Genomic DNA, 24,431 nt, shown 5'->3' with positions numbered 1-24,431 from the left:
TCCACCCCGCCCTCCCTATTGTTATCTATGCAAATGAATTAAAATAAAATCCTGAGCTGTTTACATGTGCAGCTCCATGCGAAAATTGAAATTCAGGCAGGTAAATGGGTATTCATAAGGTATCCTCGGTGTTAACAAAGAACAGTGGATGTCAATAGGCAGTGAGAAATGGGAAGCAGTCGAGGAGGGACATGCAAATCGGGGGGGACCCAATGTGATGACAAAAACCACACGCCCCAGATTTTCTGTGCAAAGAGTACCAGAGAATCTGAAGAGCAATCTCGGCTGTGCAGCTGGAGAGCTACACACTGGTTTCCTTGCCCCAGGCAGCATTCTCTGCACAAGAGTGCAAACGTCCGCCCATAATCTGTGAATGTGGGATTTCTAAATGTGCAGTCCACCTGGAGGAGTTTCTGTGCCAGGCACGCACAAGCAGATGGAACTTACCCTCTAATTTCTTTCATCAGGACAAGATTCCAAAGTTCTAAAGGTAAGGTGCACCCAGCCACGACAGCGACTCCTTTGCCTATCATTTAGGATTATTTAGTAATTCAGATGAACAGTTCTATTTTTAACTATGCTTTGATTAAATCATTGCAGCATCAAAGGTGCTCTTTAATTTTGTGGTATAGCTAATTCTCAGTTTGTAACTTGCCCGCAGAGGTAATTCTTTTGATTAATTATGAGTCACATCTGTCTCTTAGGCAAATGATTGTGACGGCAGGTTTCAAATCAAATGGTGTAAGCATTGAAATACGGATAATACCTAAAATGGAATCACTCTACTATTTATTCTTGTAGCTTTAACTGCTTAATTGATGGTTTGCTTTGTGACTCTTTTCAACAAGCAGAATAAAAAGAATGAATGAAAAATGGGCCAACAATTTTTGGAGGGTCAAATGAGATTAACGCAATGCGTTTGTATATAGGAACATAAGAAACAGGAGCCGGAAGAGGCGATGTGGTCCCTCGAGCCCGTTTCACCATTCAGTAAGATTGCGACTGTAGCCTAAACTATACTCTCCAGCTGGTCTTGCATGACACTGACTCTCTGGGGCATGGGGACCAGAGCAAAAATTTGTGCACCACAGCATTGGTTGCAGCTTTTGTGGCCTTCACTTCTGATGAACTGCAGCTGGTTCGTTAAATTCTACAGCACGTAAATTAGTGAAGGCCTCCACTGAAATCCATGGCCAGTTTTGACTCACCCGATGTATGGCCATCAGCGTAGAAAAGAGCTGGGCCCTGGGTATGCCCTAATGAGGAGTTCCCACTTTCCTCGAGTTCAATGGGACCTTTACAGAAACAAGGCTACAGGGAGTGTTTTACTTGTTTTCGATGGTGGAGAGAGGCTGATAACGCCTCCGGCCTAGCAGTCGTCAGCCAGTTTTCCTGGCTTCTTCACCATCAGATTCCCAAATTGGCTGCCCAATGAGGAGTGTTGCCTTGATCTTGGAAAGTTTTCCGAGGACGGTGGCTGAGACTTCTAGCAATTTGTTTTTGGTAGATACACAAGGATACATCCCATCATAGATTTTAGGACAATTATTTATATTGTCTCATTGTAAATTTGTACAGTGCATTGATCTTATTCCCATCTGAACTGGACTTTGTTTATTTTCTCTGTAAGGTGCAGAAAGTGAAATCCTCTACAGGCCTTCCCCTGGCTCACCTAGTGGCTCGGAGCTCAAGGAAGCTCTTGAAATTGGTAAGATTGAAAAGCAATTAAAGATACTCTTCTGTAATTATTATTTGGAAAGAACTGAATTAATATCCTCAATGTTAAATGGTCTTCTTTTCCTCTCCAACAACTCCGGATGGAATACAGATCCTCTGAGGCTAGACACTCTCTGTTAACGTGTCCCAGTGTCTCTTATTTATGTTTAAAACTGAACACTGTAACCTGATATTTGCACTTGCCTACGGCTGCGAGCTTAGTTGGGTTGGTTGTGCAAGTGCTGTTTAAGTGCTGCTCGACCTTGTTGGGGGGGGGGGGGGCTGGCGAACGCGGTCCCGGCGACTAGGCTGGTGAGCCTTCATTTGCGGCGTGAAACCCGTGAGTCCTCATTAAGTGGACCAATTAACGTTGAATAGTGTTGCTGGCTTCGCCGGGCCGAGCGTCGGGAAGCTCGCTACCACACTTCGAGATCTTTCTGGCGAATCGCGCCCAGGATTTCAGTGGAGGAGGTTCAGAGAAGGTTCACTATGATGATGGCCGGTATGGAGGGATTGTCTTTTGAGCAAAGGCTACACAGGTTGGGATTCTACTCATTGGAATTAGGAAGAATGAGAGTACTTGTGTATATTTGAGGCTGAGGGACATATATTCTTGATCAGCAAGAGGATCAAGAGTTGCAGAGAAAGGGCAGGAAAGTGGGCGTGAGGAATGCCGGGTCAGACATGATCCTATTGAATAGCGGAGCAGGCTCAAGGGGGCGAACGACCTACTCCTGCTCCTTTTTCTTATGGTCTTATTTCTTAAGGTATTTTCTATAGTAATTCTTGCCATCTCTCGGTGGTGGGGCTAGAGGGCAACATTGTTGTCTCATTTATATTGCACTGCCACGACAGTTAAGTGTTGTTATAATATAGCAATTGAATAAAGTATTTTCCTTGGTTTGCAGAAAGCTGAACTGTCTGCTTGGACATTTTCTCAGCTTAAAAACCAACAAGCGAGTTGAGGTGCTTTCTTCAGTGTGTAAATGTGGGTTCTGTCACAGATTGGGCAATTTGTGCTTTTCTTACCCATGATTTGTGAAAAAAACACCTGACTGTATTTTTGATCACTTAGAGAGAAAATTGTTTGCTTTTGTAAGTGGAAAACTTGACCAATTAATCAGCCTACAGGCTGAAGTATAAATGGAAGGTGCTGTGTTTTGCAGGTACAGGATGGGACTCTGTAAGTTGTTATCTTCCATTAAATTTCTGATCAGGAATTGTTGTCATGGCTACAGTAGCCTTTTGAGGAGGAACTACGTCAACAATTGTGCCTTTTTGGGGCCAGGAACTTCTATCAGGCACAGGTTCACTCAAAGCACCTCAGTACAAATTCTGTTCAGTCACAGGGAGGCACGAAGGAGCACCCACCCTCCCGTGTTAATGACAAACTTCGCCTCTGCATCTTCAGCCCCATCTGAGAATATGTGCCACTGTACAGTTACCCGGAGCCCATTCATCAGCTTAGAAATATTTGGTTAAATGAACGCTACACCATTGAGATTGCACATAACCCAAATATAAACGAACATAATTGACATGATCAACAAAGGTTTCCAGTCCCTAAATCTGCGGCTCATTCGTGATGACAGGCAAAGATTTTTGTTTGAGGATTCACAACATGCTGGGACCACCAGTGTTTCAGTGAAGAATTAACACTGTGTACACATGAAAACACCAAAATGAATTGAGTAAGCCTATATAGCGCAACAAAAGTTGTCCAAGTCTAGGTAGATTCAGGGTGTCGTGTAGTTTGTGCCCAGCACCATCTCATAATTTATGCTAACCCATTGTGTGTGTCACCATATTGCATCAAATTACATTGATTTTTACAGCACGGTCACTGACTATTCGATCCAATCGGTCAATGCTGTATTGATGTGCTATATGAGCTATAATTGCCTTGTTGCAATGCTTGAAAACAGACAGATGGATTATTTCAAATAAACTGGGATTACTGTCAGAGATGGATTTATGGTCCAAGAATTCCAGTGAGTCCGAGGATCACAATTCCTGATGTTGAAGCCTAGGCCTTTGAAATGTGGATGCTTAGATGCAAGCTTCAAATTCTCTATACAGGCCATAAGACAAATAAAGAGGTGCTTAAAATTGCAAAAGCAATTCTAAAAAGTGACATCCAGAAAAGAAAATGTCAGTATTTTGACCATTTGAGCAGAGCCGAAAAGCTACAGAGGTCTCTTCTGGAGGGCAAAGTGTGCGACTGCTAGATTGGTAAGGACGAGGTCACTTAGTTTTTTCCCTTGTTCTCTGACTACCTGTCACAGGCTTAATCTGGCAGCCATATCCTTCAGACTCTGCCATCTCTGTCAGTAATGGTGATATGCTCGTCCACTGTTGGTGATGGCCATTGAAGTTCCACATCCAGAGTACACTTTGAGCCCTTGCCACCCTCAGTGCTTCTTGCAGTGTTCATGGAGGAGCACTGATTCATGAGCTGAGGGAAAGCAGCACGAGGTGATCAGAAGGAGGTTTCCTTCCCCATGTTTGACCTGATTCATGAGACTTTAAAAAAATTAATTTAGAGTACCCAATTAATTTTTTCCAATTAAGGGTAAATTTAGCATGGACAATCCATCTATCCTGCACATCTTTGGATTGTGGGGGTTTGACCCACACAAACACGGGTAGAACGTGCTAACTCCACACGCACAGTGACTCAGGGCCGGGATCGAACCCAGGACCGCGGCACCGTGAGGTAACAGTGCTATTCACTGCGCCAACGTGCTGTCCAATGTCATAAGACTTCATGGAGTCCGGAGTCAGTGTTGAGGACTCCCAGGGAAAATCCCTTCGGACTGCATGTGTACCACCGTGCTGCCACATCAGGGGGTTCTGCCTTGCCAGTGGCCGTACCCAGGGATGTTGTAGGAGCGGTTTGAAGACCTGTGTATCCATCTGGGGTTATTCCCTGTGGCTCAACTCAGTACAGAGAGGAAAAGACACATCGACAACCTGGACAAGGCCGCTGTTAATCAAGCTTGTTACGTGTACACGGAGACAGACCTGGATATCTGCCAAGATCTGTTCTCCTGAACAAAGGACAGAACACAGTACTTATACAATGTTCAAAAATCAATAGTCCACCCCAGTTGGACGTGATCCAATCCCTGAAGCTGCTACGTTTAAACTTATCCAATAGAATTGCAAGCAATGTTTAAACCTTACCAATAGAATTGCAAGCAGCACTTGATTGATCCTCATCCTGACAGCTCTGCTTACTAGTAATTTGTTGTGCATTCATTGTCTGTGAGAAGCAGGACAGCAAAACCCGCATCCTGGATTGTTTCACAAAGACGAGGGGCGGGATTCTCTCAGCCCGTGGCAGAGTGTCCATGCCGGCGTAAACGCCGTCGCGTTTTACGATGGCGTGAACAGGCTGCTCCCAGGACTAATTCTGGCCCCTATGGGGTCCAGCACGGCGCTGGAGCGGTTAATGCGGCTCCAGCTGCCAATCCCGGCGCGAACTGGGCGCCATGGGACCTGCGCATACGCAGTGGGGTCAGTGCCAACGCGCACATGCGCAGTGGCTTCCTTCAAAGCGCCGACCCCGACGCAAAATGGCGCAGGACCACAGGGGCCGGCGCGTAGGAAATGAATTCTCCAGCCAGAGAGGCCGGCCCGTCAATCGGTGGGCCCCAATCGTAGGCCAGGCTGCATTAGGAGCCCCCCCACAGGCCGCCACCCGACCCTTCCATGCTGAGTTCATGCCGGCTGAGAGCAGGTGTGTACGGCGCCGGCAGGACTCAGTGTTTCCACGACGGCCGCTCGGCCCATCCCAGCCTGTGAATCGGCAGGCCGGCCGCGTAGAGTGGCCCGCGACCGGCGCCAACCTTGCTGGCGCCAATGGCGCCGATTCTCAGCTCTGCGGAGAATCCCGTGCCGGCGTCGGGGCAGCGTGGCCCGGTCGCGGGGATTCTCCGGTCTGGCCCAGGGCAGAGAGAATCCCACCCAAGATATCAGAAGCGACGTCCTTTTGGTCAAGTTAGCTATCCTAAATCCCTTTTGATTACTTATTACTGCAATGTCCTAATAATACATGTTTATTGGTTAATAATGATTACTCAGTCCTGTAATTCATCTCAATCCTTAATAAAGTAACTTATGTAAAACTACTCTAGTGACATCCTAGCTATTCAGTTTTAAAATGTATCATCGCTGAATCCCCTCTTCAGATGTGTCGGAGGAGTCAGGAACATTGGCTAAAATTTCTGATTTTGAGAGTATGTCCATGTCTGACTGTTGTTTGACTAATCTGTAGACAGCTCTCCTAATCTTGGACCATGTCCCCACACATTAGTGAGGAGCACCTTATAGGGTCGACAGGGCAGCCTACCTCCCTCGTGGTTGATGCCTAAGTTGATGCAGGGTAGTCCAACTGGTTTTATTTTTATTCGCCATGCCTTTAGTAGTTTGATAAAACTGAGCTTTCTTTTCTGTGCTTTTTTAAAAAATTTAAAGTACCCAATTATTATTGTTTTTCCAATTAAGGGGCAATTTAGTGTGGCCAATCCACCTAACCTGCACCATTTTGGGTTGTGGGGGTGAAACCCACGCAGACATGGGGAGAATGTGCAAACTCCACAAGGACAGTGACCCAGGGCCAGGATTTGAACCCGGGTCCTCATCGTCGTAGTCCCAGTACTAACCACTGCGCCACGTGCCGCCCTCTGTGCTAACATTTCTTTGTGGTATCTGAGGGCCTCGGGCCTGAGATGCTGCAAACTATGAATAGCTTCTTGGAATGGAAGCAATGCTTCCCGCGGGCTCCCTAGATCCAGAAAGAGAAAAGAGACAGACTGATCTCTGGTTGTCATCAAAGAAGAAGATTTTTGAATGGTTGCTGGTTGCAGTTCTCGCCTCAACTACCGTCCTAAGGAAAAGCAGCTTCTTTTCCGCTTTGACAAAGAGTCACCCAGGTGCTCACTTCTCTCTGCACAGATGCTGCCAGACCTGCTGAGATTGTCCAGTATTTTCCATTTTTGTTTCTTTTCCACTGCAATTGGATACAGGCTTCTGGGGCAAAATTCTCCAGTATCGGCGCGATGTCCGCCCACCGGCGCCAAAAACGGCGCAAATCAGTCGGGCATCGCGCCGCCCCAAAGGTGCGGAATCCTCCGCATCTTGGGGGGCCCAGCCCCAACCTTGAGGGGCTAGGCCCGCGCCGGACTAATTTCCGCCCCGCCAGCTGGCGGAAAAGGCCTTTGGTGCCCCGCCAGCTGGCGCGGAAATGACATCTCCGGGCGGCGCATGCGCGGGAGCGTTAGTAGCCGCTCACGGCATTCCCACGCATGCGCAGTGGAGGGAGTCTCTTCCGCCTCCGCCATGATGGAGACCGTGGTGAAGGCGGAAGGAAAAGAGTGCCCCCACGGCACAGGCCCGCCCGCGGATCGGTGGGCCCCGATCGCGGGCCAGGCCACCGCGGGGGCACCACCCCGGGTCCAGATCGCCCCCGGCGGGGGGTCGGAGAATCTCGCCCCTAGTGTCTAATGATCAGAGGAGAATAAGCCTCCCAGAATCAGAGACTTCCTTAAGTTTCCAAGATAGAACTAACCGAGTATTAGTCTCCTGTAAAGCTGTCTACCCGTCCAGAATGGGTGGACGGCTTTACAGGAACAACAGTGGAAAGGCCATTGCATATAGCAGTAAAGACCATGTGGAAGGCGGAGCCTGCAGATGTGAGTGGGACTGCTATCGCCCCCAAAGGCCCTTTGCTGTCTCAGATGAAGTTTAATAAATTTATGAGGTTTGAATGTATTTCGGTGAAAATCACAGGAAGAAATTCCCAGAACAACAATTAAGTATCGCCTCTTAGGGTATCATGTGGCACCATTTTCCTTGTCCCTGGAACATGGACACTGGTCTCTCTGTCAAGTGTCCCATACCCTACAATGAATACAGATCCCAGGACATAGCTGCCTTCCACTTACCATTCCTACCACTCATTCCACAAATGCAGATCTGGGGACTGCAACAGCTAATTAACAATCCTGTTCATGGAGCAGAGGTGGTGTCCATTGACAAGGAAGGACAGGCCACTAGAGAAGAGTATGCAAACATCATCATTTAAGAACACGTGAGGAAGGAAAGCTAATGTTGGCTTCAACACTGACTCGCCAGAGAGAGGTGGACGTGGGAAAGACCGTGTTTTCAAAGAGTATATGAGGATGAAAACCTTTTCTTACTCAATGCCTTCTTCAATCTCTTCACCAGCATTAGACACATATGGAAGTTCTGAATGGCCAATCCCAGGGTAGGTGGTACGTGGTTGGAATAATGATGCAGTCCACTGTCCTTTTGTACACCAACACCTGGGAGGGATTCAACCAATGGAAATGCAGCCTGGAGCACCAACTTGACTCCACTCTCCCCCTCCCACACCTTCATAAAGGATCCAGAGTGAATGCTCTAAATGAAGGACTAGATATCAATGTCAACTGGATTACAAAGTACGCAGGACAAAATCTCAAAGCAAAGAATGTTAGGCCAGCAGTACCTTCACCTTAGCCCCGGAGAAGTTTTCCTTTGTAGCAGTAACCATTTCAGCACTTCTTCCAATAGTTTGGCTTATTGACAGCATACAGTTTATTAACTGCAGAAATTGTGCTCTCGTGATGCACTTACTAAATTTCCCAGGCTCCCATGGCACATCATGGGCGGCACGTTGGCACAGGGGTTAGCACCGCTGTCTCACAGCGCCAGGGACACGGGTTCAATTCTGGCCTTGGGTAACTGCTGTGTGGAGCTTGCACTTTCTCCCCATGTCAGCAGTACTTCCGATTTCTCCTACAGTCCAAAGATGTTCAGGTTCGGTAGATTGGCCTTTCTAAAATTGCCCCTTTGTGTCCAGGCATGTACAGGTTAGGTTACGGGGATAGGGCTGGGTGGACAGCGGGGCAGACCTAGGTGGGGTGTAGGGTGCTCTTTTGGAGGGTGAGTGCAGACTCGATGGACCAAATGGCCTCCTTCTGCACTGTTGGGATTCAATGGTTCAATTCTATGATCTGACTCCTTCCCGCCGAAATTCCTGCTCTAATGCTGCCAGCATAATTTAAAATAGATGAGCTACAGGCATAGATGAGCTGCAGGCAGTGGTGGAGGGGGGGCGGGGGGGGGGGGGGGGGGGGGTGATTGTAGAATTAGAATGGAAGCCGGGGGAGGTTGAGTGCCTGACTGCTATTCAGTCAGTGGCAGAGATGGTAGCCTGCAGACTAATTAAAGCCCTTAAGTGGCCAAATGGGAGTAACTTCTTCACCCAAAGGGTTGTGAATCTATGGAATTCCCTGGCATGTGAAGCAGTTGAGGCTCCTTTATTACATATTTTCAAGATAAAGATAGATAGTTTTTTGAAGAATAAAGGGATATGGTGTTTGGGCCGGAAAGTGGAGCTGAGTCCACAAAAGATCAGCTATGATCTCATTGAATGGCGGAGCAGGCTCGAAGGGCCAGATGGCCTACTCCTGCACCTAGTTCTTATGTTTTAAGGGCCTTTCTGCCAGCATTGATATTTTACCAGCAGTGAGAGACCCTCAACTTTGTGGGAAACCACCCAGTAAAAGCTGGCATGGCCTCCCTACAGGGGTGGTGTCCTCCTCAGTGACACTCTGTAACCCATGACAAGGGCAATCCTAAGGAAACTCCGCCAACCTGTCCTCACCAATGACTATTCCCCCCCCGACCCCTCACCAGGACTTGCTGAACTGACTCGATGAGCCCAATCCCACCGTCCTGATTTCCAGGACAGTGTTCAGGATGCTGCTGCAGGCTGGTTGCAGTGCCCGCAGTGGCCACTGCTCCCGGATGGTGCTATTGGGATGGAAGAGCATTCAGCCGTCCAATTGGCCATCCACTCCTGGAGGTGGGATTTTCACCCATAAAGGTCCCAGATCCATGATTAAGAAGTTAATTGTCTGGTGGGCACAGATCCGGTTGGAACTCTGGGAAATGGGCAACACAGGGTGGTCCACTGCTGCCTGCATTAAATTCAGTCATACATTGTAAAACTTCCTGCAATCAAGATGAAGATCAAGACAACATTTTGTGACCAAAAGGCATGCGAAGCCTGGATTGTTAACATTGAAGGCTTTCTTGTAACGTAGTAATGTTTTCCATCTGCTGTAGAGGGGAAGATGAGAGCTGTAATGATCTATCAATTATAAATCACAGTTATACTCCATTATTAGAACATAGAACATAAAACATACAGTGCAGAAGGAGGCCATTTGGCCCATCGAGTCTGCACCGACCCACTTAAGCCCTCACTCCCACCCTATCCCGTAACCCAATAACCCCTCCTAACCTTTTTGGTCACTAAGGGCAATTTATCAAGGCCAATCCACCTAACCTGCATGTCTTTGGGCTAGTTTGGTCCAGTTTGTTATATTTTAAGTAATTGCACAATTGTGTAAATAATGAACTTGATTTGTTAGTTTAGATTGTCAAATCTCTGCCTTGTGTGCTATATCTATTTGAACAGACTAAGGAATATAGTGAGATACCTGCACAAATTGCAATCTGCAATTCACCACAATCCAGATAACTATTGATCCCTAAATCCATTCGCTCTGCAGGATGGCGACTGAAAAGATGTAGTTTTCAGGCAATAAGAGACACCTCTGCTTACAGAAACTCATCACAGCCTTTAATTAGAAAGTGGTGCAAAGAGACTTTCAAACCCTCGTCCATTGACACCTGAATCGTTCTATACAGAATGGTGTAAGGATGGGAGAGGCACTAGGATTTCCCTGGCTGAAACACTAATTCTCTTTAAAATGATAAATCAGTGTCAAGATGGGTAACTCGCTCATTCTTGTGTACTGATGTGAAGTGCAACGCAGAGTGGAGTTAAAGAACATTTATAGATGGGTAAAACAACAAGATGATTCCCCCCTCAGTACAGCATTCTATCACCAGATTTGTAAAAAAATTGCATGTTATACTTTTCTAATAAGCAAGCATGAGATACCACAGAAGGAGTGAAATTACTGTGAATACTGTTGCATTATTTCTTTCTCGATTAATGAAGACTTGTTGTTGCTTCAACCATGCTAACCAACTGTGCGAGAAGACTGGATTATATTGCATCACTTCCTGTGATGGTGTCCATGAGGATAAAAGTATCTAAATTATATTTAACATAATAACAAATGCACTATCACAATATCCCACTTTCTTTTAATGACAACCCCATACAGTGTAACATGAATATGCATATGAATATAAGCAACCCTTATGGAATAGGAGAAGATTGACAACAATTACATAATTTACATAAAGCATTCAGCTGTAACATGAATACTTGGAACATTCCTCTTCATGGTGTCTACATTTGGAACTATACTCGTCATCAGCTGGCTCGACCAGACCTTTTGGCAGTGACATGTGGATGTGTCCTCTCCTCCTGAAAATCATGGGCGGGATTCTCCCATTCAGCAGCAGTGTCCACACCGTTGGAAACGCTGTCGCGTTTCACGACGGCGTGAACGGGCCGCTGGGAGCACCGATTCTGGCCCCTACAAGGGGCCAGCACGGCGCTGGAGCGGTTCACGCCGCTCCAGCCTCCCATCCCGGTGGCAACTGTGCGCCGCGGGATCCGCGCATGTGCAGTGGTGCCGGCGCTCACCCGCGCATGCGCGGTGGCCTCCCTCAACGCACCGGCCCCGACGCAACATGGGAGTTCAGTGGCTGGCGCGGAAGAAAATAGGCCTGGGAAGCGAGAGGCCGGCCCGCCGATCGGTGGGCCCCGATCCTGGGCCAGGCCCCATCGGAGGCCCCCGCCGGGGTCGGAGCCCCCACCCTCCCCCGCCACAGGCCGTCCCCCGACCCTCAGCGCAGAGTTCCCGCCGGCTGCGACCAGGTGTGGACGGTGCTGGCGGGGCTCTGCCTTTTTAGAGCGGCTGCTCACCCTATCCCTGGCCGAGAAACGGCGGCCCAGCCGCGTACAGCGGCCCGCGACCGGCGGTGCACCAAATGCGCCGACGGCAATGGCGAATCGCGTGCCGGCGTAGGGGCGGCGTGGCTCGGTTGAGGGGACTCTCCGGCCCGGTCCTGGGCTGGGAGATTCCCGCCCCGTGTTAGGGAGAATTGTCCTCGTCAGTATGTTGCTTGTTCCCTCTTGGTTTGCAAGACACACACAATACATGTGGACGATACTGGTTTCTTTCATTATGCATGGCTAGCAGAGGCCCCTGAGATGAGATTGATTCCTTCGCAGTGCCGCACCATTTGGTGTTGTCATCTCATATAAACATTTACACACCCTGGACACCCCATGGGATCCATGTCGGTTCTTGTGGGTGTAGGACCTTACCTGGCCAATGTATAGTGCTGATAATTCTCATGCAACTGCACATTATGTGTGTCTTTCAACTGATATAATTAATCTGTGATAAAGAGGACTAATTGCGAAGATAGCATGATAGCGTGGTTTTCACCAATCGATCAAACAGAATCTCAGCAGATGGTAGTAATGGCGATGTAATGACACAACTTTGATATCTTGCCTGGTTTCCAAACACTGATGGATCAGTGATTTGACTGCCCTGGCCATATGTTCAGCTATTCCATTTCAACAAGGATATCAGTGTGATAAAGTGACATTGCTGATGAACCATCATTCGCACATATAATGAATTAGTTTTCGATGTAACGTAAACCACTGTCGGATACAACAATGGGACAATTTTATGGTTGCGTCATATGCCCATACAATATTTAGGAAGGTGGACACATTATCATTTTTTAAAACGGAACATGGAATGGACAATTTATCAGAACACAATTGATGCCAGAGGAATCAGGTGACTTCCTTTGTAGTTTCTATATAGACAGAGACAGATATAGAGTCATAGAACCATACAGCATAGGAAAGGCCCTTCGGCCCATCCCGTCTGCGCCGGTCAAAAACAACCACCTAACTATTCTGGTCCTATTTTCCGACACTTCTAATCCCAATTTTCCAGCACTTGGCCCCCAGACTTGTGTAACATATCTCTGGATGTTATTTAAATTGCAAATGGCTTTCCACTCACCAGTACAATGGAAGACATTTAAAACGACAATGGCTGCCAGACTGACAGGCCCCATGAAGCTGGACTTTCAAATAAAGACACTTTGGAGGCTAATCACAGCAGAAATGTTGATAAGATCCTCCATTCTGTGAGAAATTGCTTAACGATTGACGCATTGTGTGAATAACAGAAAACAACTATGTTGTTTTCACATGATAGACATTAGCTTGTGATGGGGAATGTCTTATTAATCCACAACGGCAATCCAGTGAGTCAGTCTGGGACCAACACCTCAGAGGGAGAGATCTGATCCAGAAAACAAAAGGAACCCTGCCAATGAGTTTTATCTGCAGGATTATAACATTCATAATAGGAGTTCAACTACAATTTCAACTGAAAAAGCTAGAAATGTCTAACTTCCTTTGACATCAGTGAACCACGAGGGAATCCTTCAGGTCTTCAATTTTTTAACCACCATCTTAAGGATTGTTTTAAGACAATATCTGTTTTGTTTTACTCTTTTAGTAATCTAAGTCATCTTATCGCTTAGAAGTCATCTTTTTGTGTGTGTGTGTATGTGTGCATATGTTTGAGGAGTGGGTGTTTGTTGTGTTTACATTTTAAGTGTTGTAAATGTTCATACTTTCTTTTGATGTAAGCTTACAAGAATACCTGCTTTGTGTCTACTCTTTAGATTCAAACCTCACCCAAGGTTAAAACACTTCTCAAAAATACATCTTGTTGCAGCCAATTGAGAGGTGGAAACAGGGAAAAATTATCCCACATCTCTCCATCCAAAACAACAGCAAAAGGACTAAAGATGGCGCTAACAGTATTGGCCGCTCCTGTCCTTGAGGTTGTGATCCCAGGTGATGTTATTACCGGAAGGGAAGATCCCAGGATGAAACCCTAGCTCATTAGACTGTCATTTTCACTTTATAAAAATAAACATGGAGGAACAGAGTCAAAGGACCGCTAATTACAAGAACAAAAACATTGATTACACAAGAAAAGTTGGACCATGATATAATACTTCTTTACTCCCCCCTTAGCTTAACAAATACACACAGATTGTGAGGTTAACATGGATTACAAAATATATCTTATGCTACAATGGTCTCAGTAACACAAATCCCTTTAAGCATACAAATAAGCTGTGATCAAATACACACTCCGCTCTGAACCCAAGTTAGTATCTGTAGATTCTCCTCAGAATCTCCCCAGATGATTGTCACGTACCAGTTTCCAAACTCCACTCCAAAGAAAAACATATTTTAAAATCTTCTTTCACAACATTGCCTTCCATCAATGGTTTGCATTCTGACATCCAGTCCAGCTTTTCCAAAGGAGCCGGGGGTTGAAGCAGTCAGGTGTTGAGGATTTTAGGATTAGCTTTTGGCTGGAAGGCGAGCTGAGAAAATCTCTGAAAGATGCAGCCAGAGATTCTGCATTATTCTGACAGGGTGTCAGGTCTCTTTCTTTTAAACAGTCTCAAAAAATCTATCTTTCTCAAAGTGGAATAACCAAGACATCTCTGTAGAGTGAATATTCCTGAGTGCTAACTGTATTTAAAAGTGGATTGGGATCTAAGATGGTTTTTTTGTTTGAGTGAAAATAAAGATAGCGGTTAAGGGTTATTGTGTTACTGTATTGATTAGCATTGTTTAAGGGTAATTGTTAGCTATTTTCTTGTGTGATGTTAAAGTTATTTTAATACTGTGTTAATAATAAAGTTTGTTTTCATGTACCATATCCATATTTTTCATGAAATCACTCCTGGAGTGAGGATTCCTTTCCTCACAGTCTTACAAAAATAAAATAAAATATTGAGGTTCCTATCCAGTATCCTAGCAACTTTTGGGGCCTGGTCCAAGATCATAATACCGGGTCATCAGATACTTCCCAATTCACCTCCTGGAAATTTAAAAAAAAAGATTAAACATTTTTTGATAAATACAAAACAATAAAACAAGTAAAACAAACCCAAAGAAACAACAGCCCCCCCCCCCCCACAACACGTGACAGTGACTAGCTCTTTAAAGTCCAGAATAAATGTTGCCATCTTTTGTAGAATCCCTCTGTTTCACCCCCTATGGGTGTGCTTAATTTTCTCAAGGTGTAAAATCTCCATAAGATCGCTCAGCCATACTGAGGCATTGGGTTGTGAAGCTGACCTCCACTCCAACAGAACCCAACTACTGGCAATCAGCGAGTCGAAGGCTAAGACATCTGCCCAAACTTCTCTGTTAACTCCTCTAAACTCTCGAACCACCCCTCCAAAAAACAAATCCCTCATTCCTTCCACCCCCTTGTCCTCCCAGCCTCTTAACCTGGCATCCAGCCTTGCTGGCTCGAACATGTGATTAGCACAAATCGGCGCCAACATCGACACCGCTCCAAATTTAAAGTGCTACCAAAATTGTCTCCATATTTTCAATGTAGCGATCCGCCATTGGGCTACCCAAATATTTCACTGGGGAGAACGGAGAAGCCATCGCCAATGCCCACAGCCCCGACCCCCGACATGAACGTGACCCAATTTTCACCCAAACTGCCTCCTGGTCCCCACGCCAACCCAACACCTTCTCCACATTCGCAGACCAATATAGGGTCGGTAACGCCAAGCCCCCCGACTGCCCGTCCCTCTGCAGGACCGCTTTCCTGGCCACTTTGCTGCCCAGACGAAGGACGAAATCAATCTCTCCATCCCCACAAAAATTGCTTTTGTTAAAAAAGCCGGTAGACATTGGAATTTTAGAAAAGAACCATGGTTGAATGTTCATCTTCACAGACTGAACTCGGCCATTCAAAGATAAAGGGCGGCTGTCCCACCTCTGTGGAACGGCTTGAACCCTGCTCACCAAACTCATAACATTTAATTTGCAAAGGTGGGCCCAATCCCGAACTACCTGCAAACCCAAGTACCTAAAGTGAGTGCCTGTCAAACGGAATGGAATACCCCCAGTTCAGCTCCCCTACCCGGCGAGAATACTGAAAAACACTGACTTTTCTCCAAATTTAATCTGAATCCAGAGAAAGCCCCAAACTGCAACAACAGGGCCATTATGCCCCCCACTGTGGGGACCAGGCCAGCAATGTACAATAACAGATCATTAGCGTACAAGGGCACCCTGTCCTCCACTCCCCCCTCACAATCCCCCGACACTTATCCAAATGTTTCAAAGCAACAACTGAAGGCCCAATCGCCAATGCAAACAGGAGAGTGGACATACGACACCCCTGCCTATCTCCTGGAAACTTGTCTGCCATTACTTAAGCCTTCTACTTCTTTCTGTGCTGAAGAGCAAACCTTGCTTTGAAAATTGCAGTGATGTCTGGAGAGCTGTGCAGGTGTCACGCCCTAAGCTGTGCTGCTGCAGTGTGGGCTTTTGAGCTTGTAGGCAAGCAATGCCCTGGCATCGGGGTTAGCTAACAGCAGGCATGTGCAATGGCAGTGGGAAGGAGTCTACTGCATTGATGTCTGCGGCTGGAAGTACCATTAATTGTTGTCTTGCCAGCTCAAGCCAAAGTTCACAGTGCATTCAAAATGCCTTCAAACTTTACTTACACCATTGCAGGCCCAATGTGAGAGCTGTGATCTGGTTGCAGCATTTCAGGAAGGGCTTCTGACTTATATTGTCATTTACGCATATCAGCTCACGGCCGCTGCCACCACGTTGTAATTATCTCTTTCTGGATTAATACAAACGAAGCTGAAGCACGGACACAGAAGTTGAACAGAGAGCTTTAATGGTGGCTTCTTGTTGCTTCAGCTTGTATGTACTAACTGCAAGAGAACTGGATCACGTGATATTGCATCACATTCTGTGATGACAGGCATAGGAGCATAAACATACATTTTCTTTAGATTGACAAAGGGTTGGGAAAGCCAAATGAGATTCAGTAAAATTGGAGGAACACACAACAAATTGATGGCCTGAAAATTGTATTGTGCTCAGTGCAGTGCTTGCTACACACACCTAATGAAGCCAGTGGCAAGACCGTGTGAAATTGGTCCACTAGCCTCATTAGGATTGTGCTGCTGAGGTGTAGGTACAAGTCATGGTCCATGAGAAAGCTTGTTGCCATGGGTGGGGAGTAGGGGCAGCTCAAGCCTAGTATGAGGGTGAGTGAGACGATTGAAAGAGGAGTGAGCAGTGGCCCTCCAGCTTCTCCCAACTCCAAATACATTCATCCTATCTTTTTAGAAGCCACCATTTTGGAATCAGCCTTTTGTGATCCCTTGAAAGACCATTGCTTAGCCAGATGTAGATTTTTGTTCTTTATTTAATAAATCTAAAGTACCCAGCTATTTGTTTTCCAATTAAGGGACAGTTTAGCCAATCCACCTACACTGCACATCTTTGGATTGTGGGGGTGAAACCCACGCAGACACGGGGAGAATGTGCAAACTCCACAGCGACAGTGACCCAGGGCCAGGATTGAACCCGGGTCCTCAGTATCTTAGTCAGCAATGCTAACCACTGCGCCACAGTGCTGCCCAGCCAAATGTAGACCTGATAACCCTGAATGCATGCATCTTTCCACATACATAAGTTCCTGATTTGTGTCTTAAAACAAGTATTAGACCTTTGATTAGTGTGTTCAGGAGCCTAATGCATGTTTTAGGCAATTGCCCAGGAATACCTCCACTCCCCAAACAAAAGTGGCGCATTGGATCTCTTTAGCACCTATTTTTCATCTGGCACCTCACCAGTATGTAGATATTCTTCGTAAACCAACTGTGTATGTGACAAATGAAAGGGAGGTTACGCCAGAGTAATAATTCTGAGTCAATTTTTAAAAATTAATTTCCACAAAATGATGAGCTTATGTTTTTTGTCACCCATCAAGATTCCTTCAAAAGTCGTTTTGCAGATTCTTTGACGAGAAAGCAGCACTGAGTTAAAAACCTATAAATCTCTCACAGAGTCTTGAGAGGGGAGTGGAGGTCAGTGAAAGGGAATGAAGTGTCAATTATTATTGTAATGATAGCCTTTGTTGGCCGACAGCAAATGATAGTTTAGTCTGTTTCCAAGTTGGTTCTCTTTCCCTTTCATTTGCTCTGTCAACTCCAGGTCAGTTTCATGAACTCTAAATCAACAAAGCACTGATCTATGTACCTAGGATCAAACAGGAACAGGATTGCTGTTACCAACGTGTGTTAATGCAACAAAATATGGACTGAATTAAGTTGTAGATGTAATACTGTAACTTACAGAGCTAGTATGTCACTTTTTTTTTAACAATCCACTTGCAGACTAGTACTCATTTACTCTGCAATGTTTCTTTATTTTTATGAGGAGTGAGTAACTACATTTCTACAGTCTACCACAAGGGGGTGGTGTTTTATCAGAGTCATGTCCGCCTTTTATCATTGTCTACCATGAGTCATGTTGTAATCTGAGTTTCCCAGTAAAGCTCGATTGTATGATAATTAAAATACATTCTCTTTGTATCAGTGTTATAATAGTAATTTCCCTTGCAGGAAATCTTTCAAAAGCTGTGACTTTAGATGTGAAATGGATTGTTACAATAACAGCTTGGGTAAGGCTGTGGTAAAAGACCATTATCACTGGAACTGGATGCCTTTTCCCATAAGAGTTGGCACCTTCAGCGGAGGAGGGCAGAAGTCTCTGGGAGTTCGAGATTTGTTTTGCCAATCATTGCAACTTTAAAATATTTTTTTCCAATATGCATGTGCTTATGAAGGTATTATTATGAACGCAGCCAAACTAAGACTGCTCAGGAACTGAGTCTACATTTTTTCACGAACATTATGAGCACATACATTACTGCTGACTACTGGGATGACAGAAAAGGGGCTTTTCACAGTAGCTTCATTTGAAGCCTACTTGTGACAATAAGCAATTTTCATTTTCATTTCATTTTCATTTCATTTCATTTCATCTACGGGAATCCCTGATTCCTGTGATAGGGCAGGGATGAGGTTGATCAGGTGGATTTTATTTGCAAGCTTTTTAAACAGAAACTTCTCGGACAGAGTCTAGACATTACATAAACTAAAGTTGATGTTTTAGTGAATTTAATTGTGACGCACAGCCTGTGTAAGAACTGATCAGCTGATGTACAAGCAAATAACAACACAAGCTACCAATCTACTCTACAGCTTATTGGTAACAGATTGTCAAACTTTGGCACGTGGTATATTGAAGGAATAATATAAGCCATGCATTCTACTGCATAGAGGAGTAGGTCACGATAGGGGCATTTTTTCATAGAACATAGAACATACAGTGCAGAAGGAGGCCATTCGGCCCATCGAGTCTGCACCGACCCACTTAAGCCCTCACTTCCACCCTATCCCTGTAATAACCCCTCCTAACATTTTTGGTCACTAAGGGCAATTTATCATGGCAAATCCACCTAACCTGCACGTCTTTGGACTGTGGGAGCAACCCAAGCACCTGGAGGTAACCCATGCAGACGTGGAGAGAACATGCAGACTCCTCACAGACAGTGTCCCAGCGGGGAATCGAACCTGGGATGCTGACGCTGTGAAGCCACAGTGCTATCCACTTGTGCTACCGTGCTGCCCCTTGGATTTTGTGCCAGAAAATCAATTTTAATCATTTCCCCCAATTTTGGGTCTAAATTGCACTGCATCCGAATACCCTGTATGGACTTTTGAGGGAGGTGCACTTGACGGTGCCTCAAAAAGGATGCACTGATGTAAACTGCAAGCACGTATCAGAAATCTGTGCATGCAGATTTCCTGCTCAAATGCTGGGTGCAGTTCAGAGGCAAACCAGTCCCAAATTATCTTGACGTCATAGCTCCCACACCTGCCATGCCGGTGTTATCTGTTTCAAACGACAGGCTGCTTTTATCTGACAGGATTGTCATTTTGGATATTGAATTTACAAAAAATATTTTTTTGAAATATAGTTGCTATGTTGAAGGCAAAGCCAATAGCCAATTGGTTTCCTGCAAGGCTCTGCAAAGAGCGATGCTTTGAATGACCAGTAGATTTGCTTCCTACTTGGCCTTAACCAAGGGGTAGAAATTGGGCAGGACATTGACGGAATTTCCCTGTTCTTCTGCAAATGATTCCATGGCATCAGCTGTAAAATGTGCGAATTCAGTGCATGTTGTTGCTTTCATTTAATGGCAGGAGCCTTGCATTTTACTACTGCTAAGGGGGATCTACAAAATGTAATTTTTCCAAAATAAATACCAGCTTTGGTCAGTCAAAACATTAACTGATGTTTGACTGGGGAACTTCACAGTTTCAAACTGCAGCTCAGAACTGCCCAATATTTTTAAAGCTTGTTTAACATCAGTATCAAAATGTGGTATCTGGAGTGCAGTGTACATAAAGCATTGCTGAAGAAACATGCTGTCAAAGCATTTTGTTTCGCACTCATCAGGACAGAATCACAAGTAAGCAAAGGAAGCAACAATTTAGATTGCTTGACAAGAAAATGCTGACTGATTGGCAAATGGACACTGATTGGTGTTGCCAAGGAGAATTCAAACTGGGCAAGTTGACTCTGATTGGTCAAGGCATTGCCATGAGGAATGGACCAGGGAATGTCTGTCGCCCAAGCTTTAGTTTAGTGAAAAAGGTGCAATGCATGGGCATGTCTTTCTGTTTGGGCAGGGCCCTTCGTGTGAATATATGTAGCATCTAGCACGTCAGTGAGCAACACTGCGACCACTACTGATAATTTAAAATTGGTTGTTAATATAATTCTTACACGATCACACTAAAAAACAATTTAGGGGTGGGGGAGGGGGGGTGGACAGATAATTTAAGATTATCAGTTGGGTCTGCAGTGTGGCTTACTTACATGTACTAGACGTTACATATATTCCACATATTTGTCCTTTGCAAACTTGGGGGACAGCCATAGATCCTACAGCACATCAATGGGTCATTCAGCCCAACTGGTCTATGCCAGCATTTGTGCGCCACATTGATCACATAGATATACATACCTCATTTCAGATGTTTTCAAAATTGGGAGGAGTCATTCAAAGACAAACATTAATATTTATTTTTCTGTGTTTTTTTCTGGTGCAGCAGCATCGCATACAATAATATTTACAGTGACTGCAGTACCAGATCTAAAAGGATTCCAATCAACAATAAATATTGCTCCAAATCTGCTTTAGTCCAATCGAGGCCACAGTTTTGATTGTCTGTCCACCCCTCCCCCTCCCCTCGCCCGGTCCCAGTGAAGTAACGTGAATGGAGGACCTAGTTAATTGGTCAGAATTCAGTGGGTGGTGCTGTAGTACCACAGGGTGCTAGCTGGTGGCACTGTTGTATACTAGGCCCTTGGTATTACCCAGTATGTGATTGATGGGATTGACTTGTTTGTTACTGGCTGCATTATTTTCACTTATAGTGTCAGAATCGTGGAAATTAAGCATTTTAAAAAACAGAGGAAGGCAACATTGTGCAGATTGGCACTAATCGGAGAGTTATCGGTGTATGCGTGTAGGGCAGCACGGTAGCACAGTGGCTAGCACAGATGCTTCAAAACTCCAGGGTCCCGGGTTTGATTTTGGGCTTGGGTCACTATCTGTGCGGTGTCTGCATGTTCTCCCCGTGTGGGTTTCCTCCGGGTGCTCCGGTTTCCTCCCACAATCCAAAGATGTGCAGGTTAGGTGGATTGACCATGCTAAATTGCCCTTAGTACCCAAAATAGGTTGGGTGGGGTTACTGGGTTACGGGGATTGGTTGAAAGTGTGGGCTTAAGTGGGGTGCTGTTTCCAAGGGCCGGTGCAGATACGATGGGCCGAATAGCAGCCTCCTGCACTGTAAGTTCTATGTGAAAATAATCAGAATCAGCTTCCCGCTGAATTTAAACCTTCACGATCTGGAAGCAGTGGGAATTGTAAAAACAAATCATGCTTTTAAGTTGGTATCATTGTGACAAAGTGAAAAGGGTGAGCTGATATAAATTCATACCGTCTCTGGACTCTAGCTTTCAATGCATTTGAGTTTGACAGGGACAGTTCCTGCTGAATGTATCCTTTTAAAATTGTCCTGGATTGAAATTTGTGCCCACAGCTCTGTCATTCTGAGCTCTGCTGCTTTGTGTCTGCAAATCAAGGCATGAGGTTAGATTCTGAGGTGACAGATGAAATGGAGACACTCTTATATCTGTCACTGTATCCCCCCCCACCTGCCTGAAAATGCAATCAGGCCGAAACCAGTGGGAGTTCACGACTGCAATTCTTTAACCACCCACATTATAAAAGATTAACGAAGCACGGTTTCAGGAGCAATTTTCCGCTTCTCTTTTTCATTGGTGCCAAAAATATCACTTACTGACGTAGCTTTACTGCAGCTTGACAGATTGTGGAGTGCCATTCTGGGACTCAGTAGAAAGCGTTGCTGTGAATTAGTGATTTCCATCCATCAGGCAGTTTGTGGACACAATCAGGATTTTAGTGGAGTAACAACTGTAGATGAGGCTGTGAACCATATCTCTGGGTGGGGTTAAGGGGACAACTACACATCAGGGTGGTCGGATATCTATCGGAAAAGAAAAAGAAAATCCATTTGCCCTCAGAATGCCATCAGAGGCAGGTCCTCAGAATTGGCGGTGCTAAACTCAGCCCATCACAGATGATGGCTAAAAGTCTGTGCACAAGAAGTCAGATATAATTCACTTTGGCCCTGCTTGAAATGATGCCTTGTGACAAACAACAATTTGGTTGACTCTTAGCTGCCCTCTGAAATGGCCAAACAAACCAGTGGCTTCAATGGCAATTAGGGATGGGCAACAAATGCTGGCCTTGCCAGCGATGCCTACCTCTCATAAAAGACTAAAGAAGAAAAAAAATACTTTCTTCACTAGCTCAATGGAAGCATTAACTTGTTTATAACAAATGGGGTTATTCTCTCCTCTAGCACAGGCAAGAGGAATTGCAGGTGAATGCATTTAAGTGATCCTGTCTTACCATCTAATTTCAGTGTCTTTGCGTTAATGGATCACTTTTTGACTTAAAGAAAAATCCAAGAGACATTTAACCAATTGTCCAAGATGAAATACAAAGATGAGGCCAAGTTCTGCCAGGTCTTAAATACAACAAGGCCTCTGAGGTCAGATAGCCATTAGCATGGTGAATGTTTGACTTTTTGCAATTCTAACTAGATTTCAGGGACTGTCAATCAGGATTGATTTTGGGGGGGAAACTGAAATGTCCGCAGATGTGTGTGCATTCATCCTTCTAACCAGATGGCAAGTGTAAAATCAGAATAATTGGTGTCTAATTCTCGAATCACAAACGCAAAGTTGTTTTATTTGTTAAGGGACTCTAGTGTTATGGACCGGGGTTTAGGAAACTCCAAAGTATTCCATGGAGTTCACCTGACCCACAACTGTTTTTTGATTTTGCTTACGATGAGCACAAGGGCCTGCCTTTCAGGGGTTATTCAGCAAAGGCCTTAAGCACTTTTAATCAAAAACAAAATTTATTCTATAAATTTAGTTAACATTTTAATAAACCAACACAGTAAGTATTTTTATCAACTACCCACATAAATGCACCACACAGCTACAGTACTCTATGTATAACCCTTAATAAATTCCCCCTTTAGCTGTTCCAATTTAATAACAAAATCCCATAAACCCTGAAAACCCTTTTCAAAGTTGTGGCCCAGCACATCGCACTCAAGGCCTGGTATGGATGCTCTGGTCTCCTTTCCAAAACAGCAGGTTTGATTCCTTCCAGAAAGCAATTATTTATTTTCAAGTTATCAAGCAGTCTGGAAACAGCTTTGAAAATGCAGACAGAGGAAAAACCTTTCAACCTGTGCAGAACAAAACCAGTTCAAACTCAAAGTGAAAGTAAAACCAACTCCCAGAGCCACAGCCCAGCTCCACCCACCCAATGACATGACTGAAGCCATGTGATAAGACAAATACATTTCTTAAAGGGACATGCCCATGACACCAGTATAATGTTTATTGTGTGGGTGAGACTTTTCCCTCTCCTTCCTTTCTCAATCCATATGCTTCTGGAATGTAAAGCCGAATGTGGATATTGTGGCAGTAATCCATTGGGATCCTCCTTCTAATGGAACCAGCCTTGCAGAGGGCATTGCTGGGAAATTCATATCTGGCGGTAGCATCTGATGCTGCTTTTCTTATGCAGCATTGCCTCAAGAAACAGCCACACAACCCCAGTGACTAGACTGTAATATCCATGACACTGTACCAGGATCTCTGACTGTAGAGAGGCTGACCAGAAGAGAGCTTTTCTTTTGCCTGCCCGGCTGGAGAGAAGTGTGAACATCGCCTGACGCCACAAACAGGGACCGGCTGGAACGGCACTTGTGAGGGTCTCCCACGGTATCGGAGGCCCTCCGCTGCATGTCTCTGGGTAGGGTAGTACCCTCGATTATATCAGGCCCCAGTCAGGCTGAGCACTCGAACCTAAAATGAATGATCCCAATCCCACAAAGTCAGTGAACACCTGCGCTTTGAAACCGAATGACAATGAGAGCAATCGTGGATTCCATTTTACACACACTGTTGCCCATAGTGCGTTCAGGCTGGGGGTCGGGAATCACGTCGGGGGCCTCAGAGATCAGGATGACATTTAAAAATGACGTCCCGATGTCTCGCTACACTGGTGAGTTCCGCGAGTGGAGCTCCCCAATGTACAAAACGGGGCTATGTGTGGCCTCGGCCACGCGTTCCCCGC

General features: G+C 45.4%; 1 protein-coding gene across 1 annotated transcript in view; it reads left to right on the top strand.

The window, feature by feature from the left end:
* pik3r3b (phosphoinositide-3-kinase, regulatory subunit 3b (gamma)) overlaps positions 1-24,431 on the top strand; it is a 755,907-nt gene that overhangs the window by 225,265 nt on the left and 506,211 nt on the right. The window contains exon 4 of the mRNA XM_072510843.1: positions 1,631-1,708. Coding sequence (XP_072366944.1) covers positions 1,631-1,708 — 78 coding nt within the window. The remainder of the gene's footprint in view (positions 1-1,630; positions 1,709-24,431) is intronic.

Source organism: Scyliorhinus torazame, chromosome 7, assembly GCF_047496885.1.
Source record: "Scyliorhinus torazame isolate Kashiwa2021f chromosome 7, sScyTor2.1, whole genome shotgun sequence".
NCBI lineage: Eukaryota > Metazoa > Chordata > Chondrichthyes > Carcharhiniformes > Scyliorhinidae > Scyliorhinus > Scyliorhinus torazame.
The sequence above is the reverse complement of the archived record's forward strand: the minus strand, read 5'-3'. Positions and strand labels throughout refer to the sequence as shown.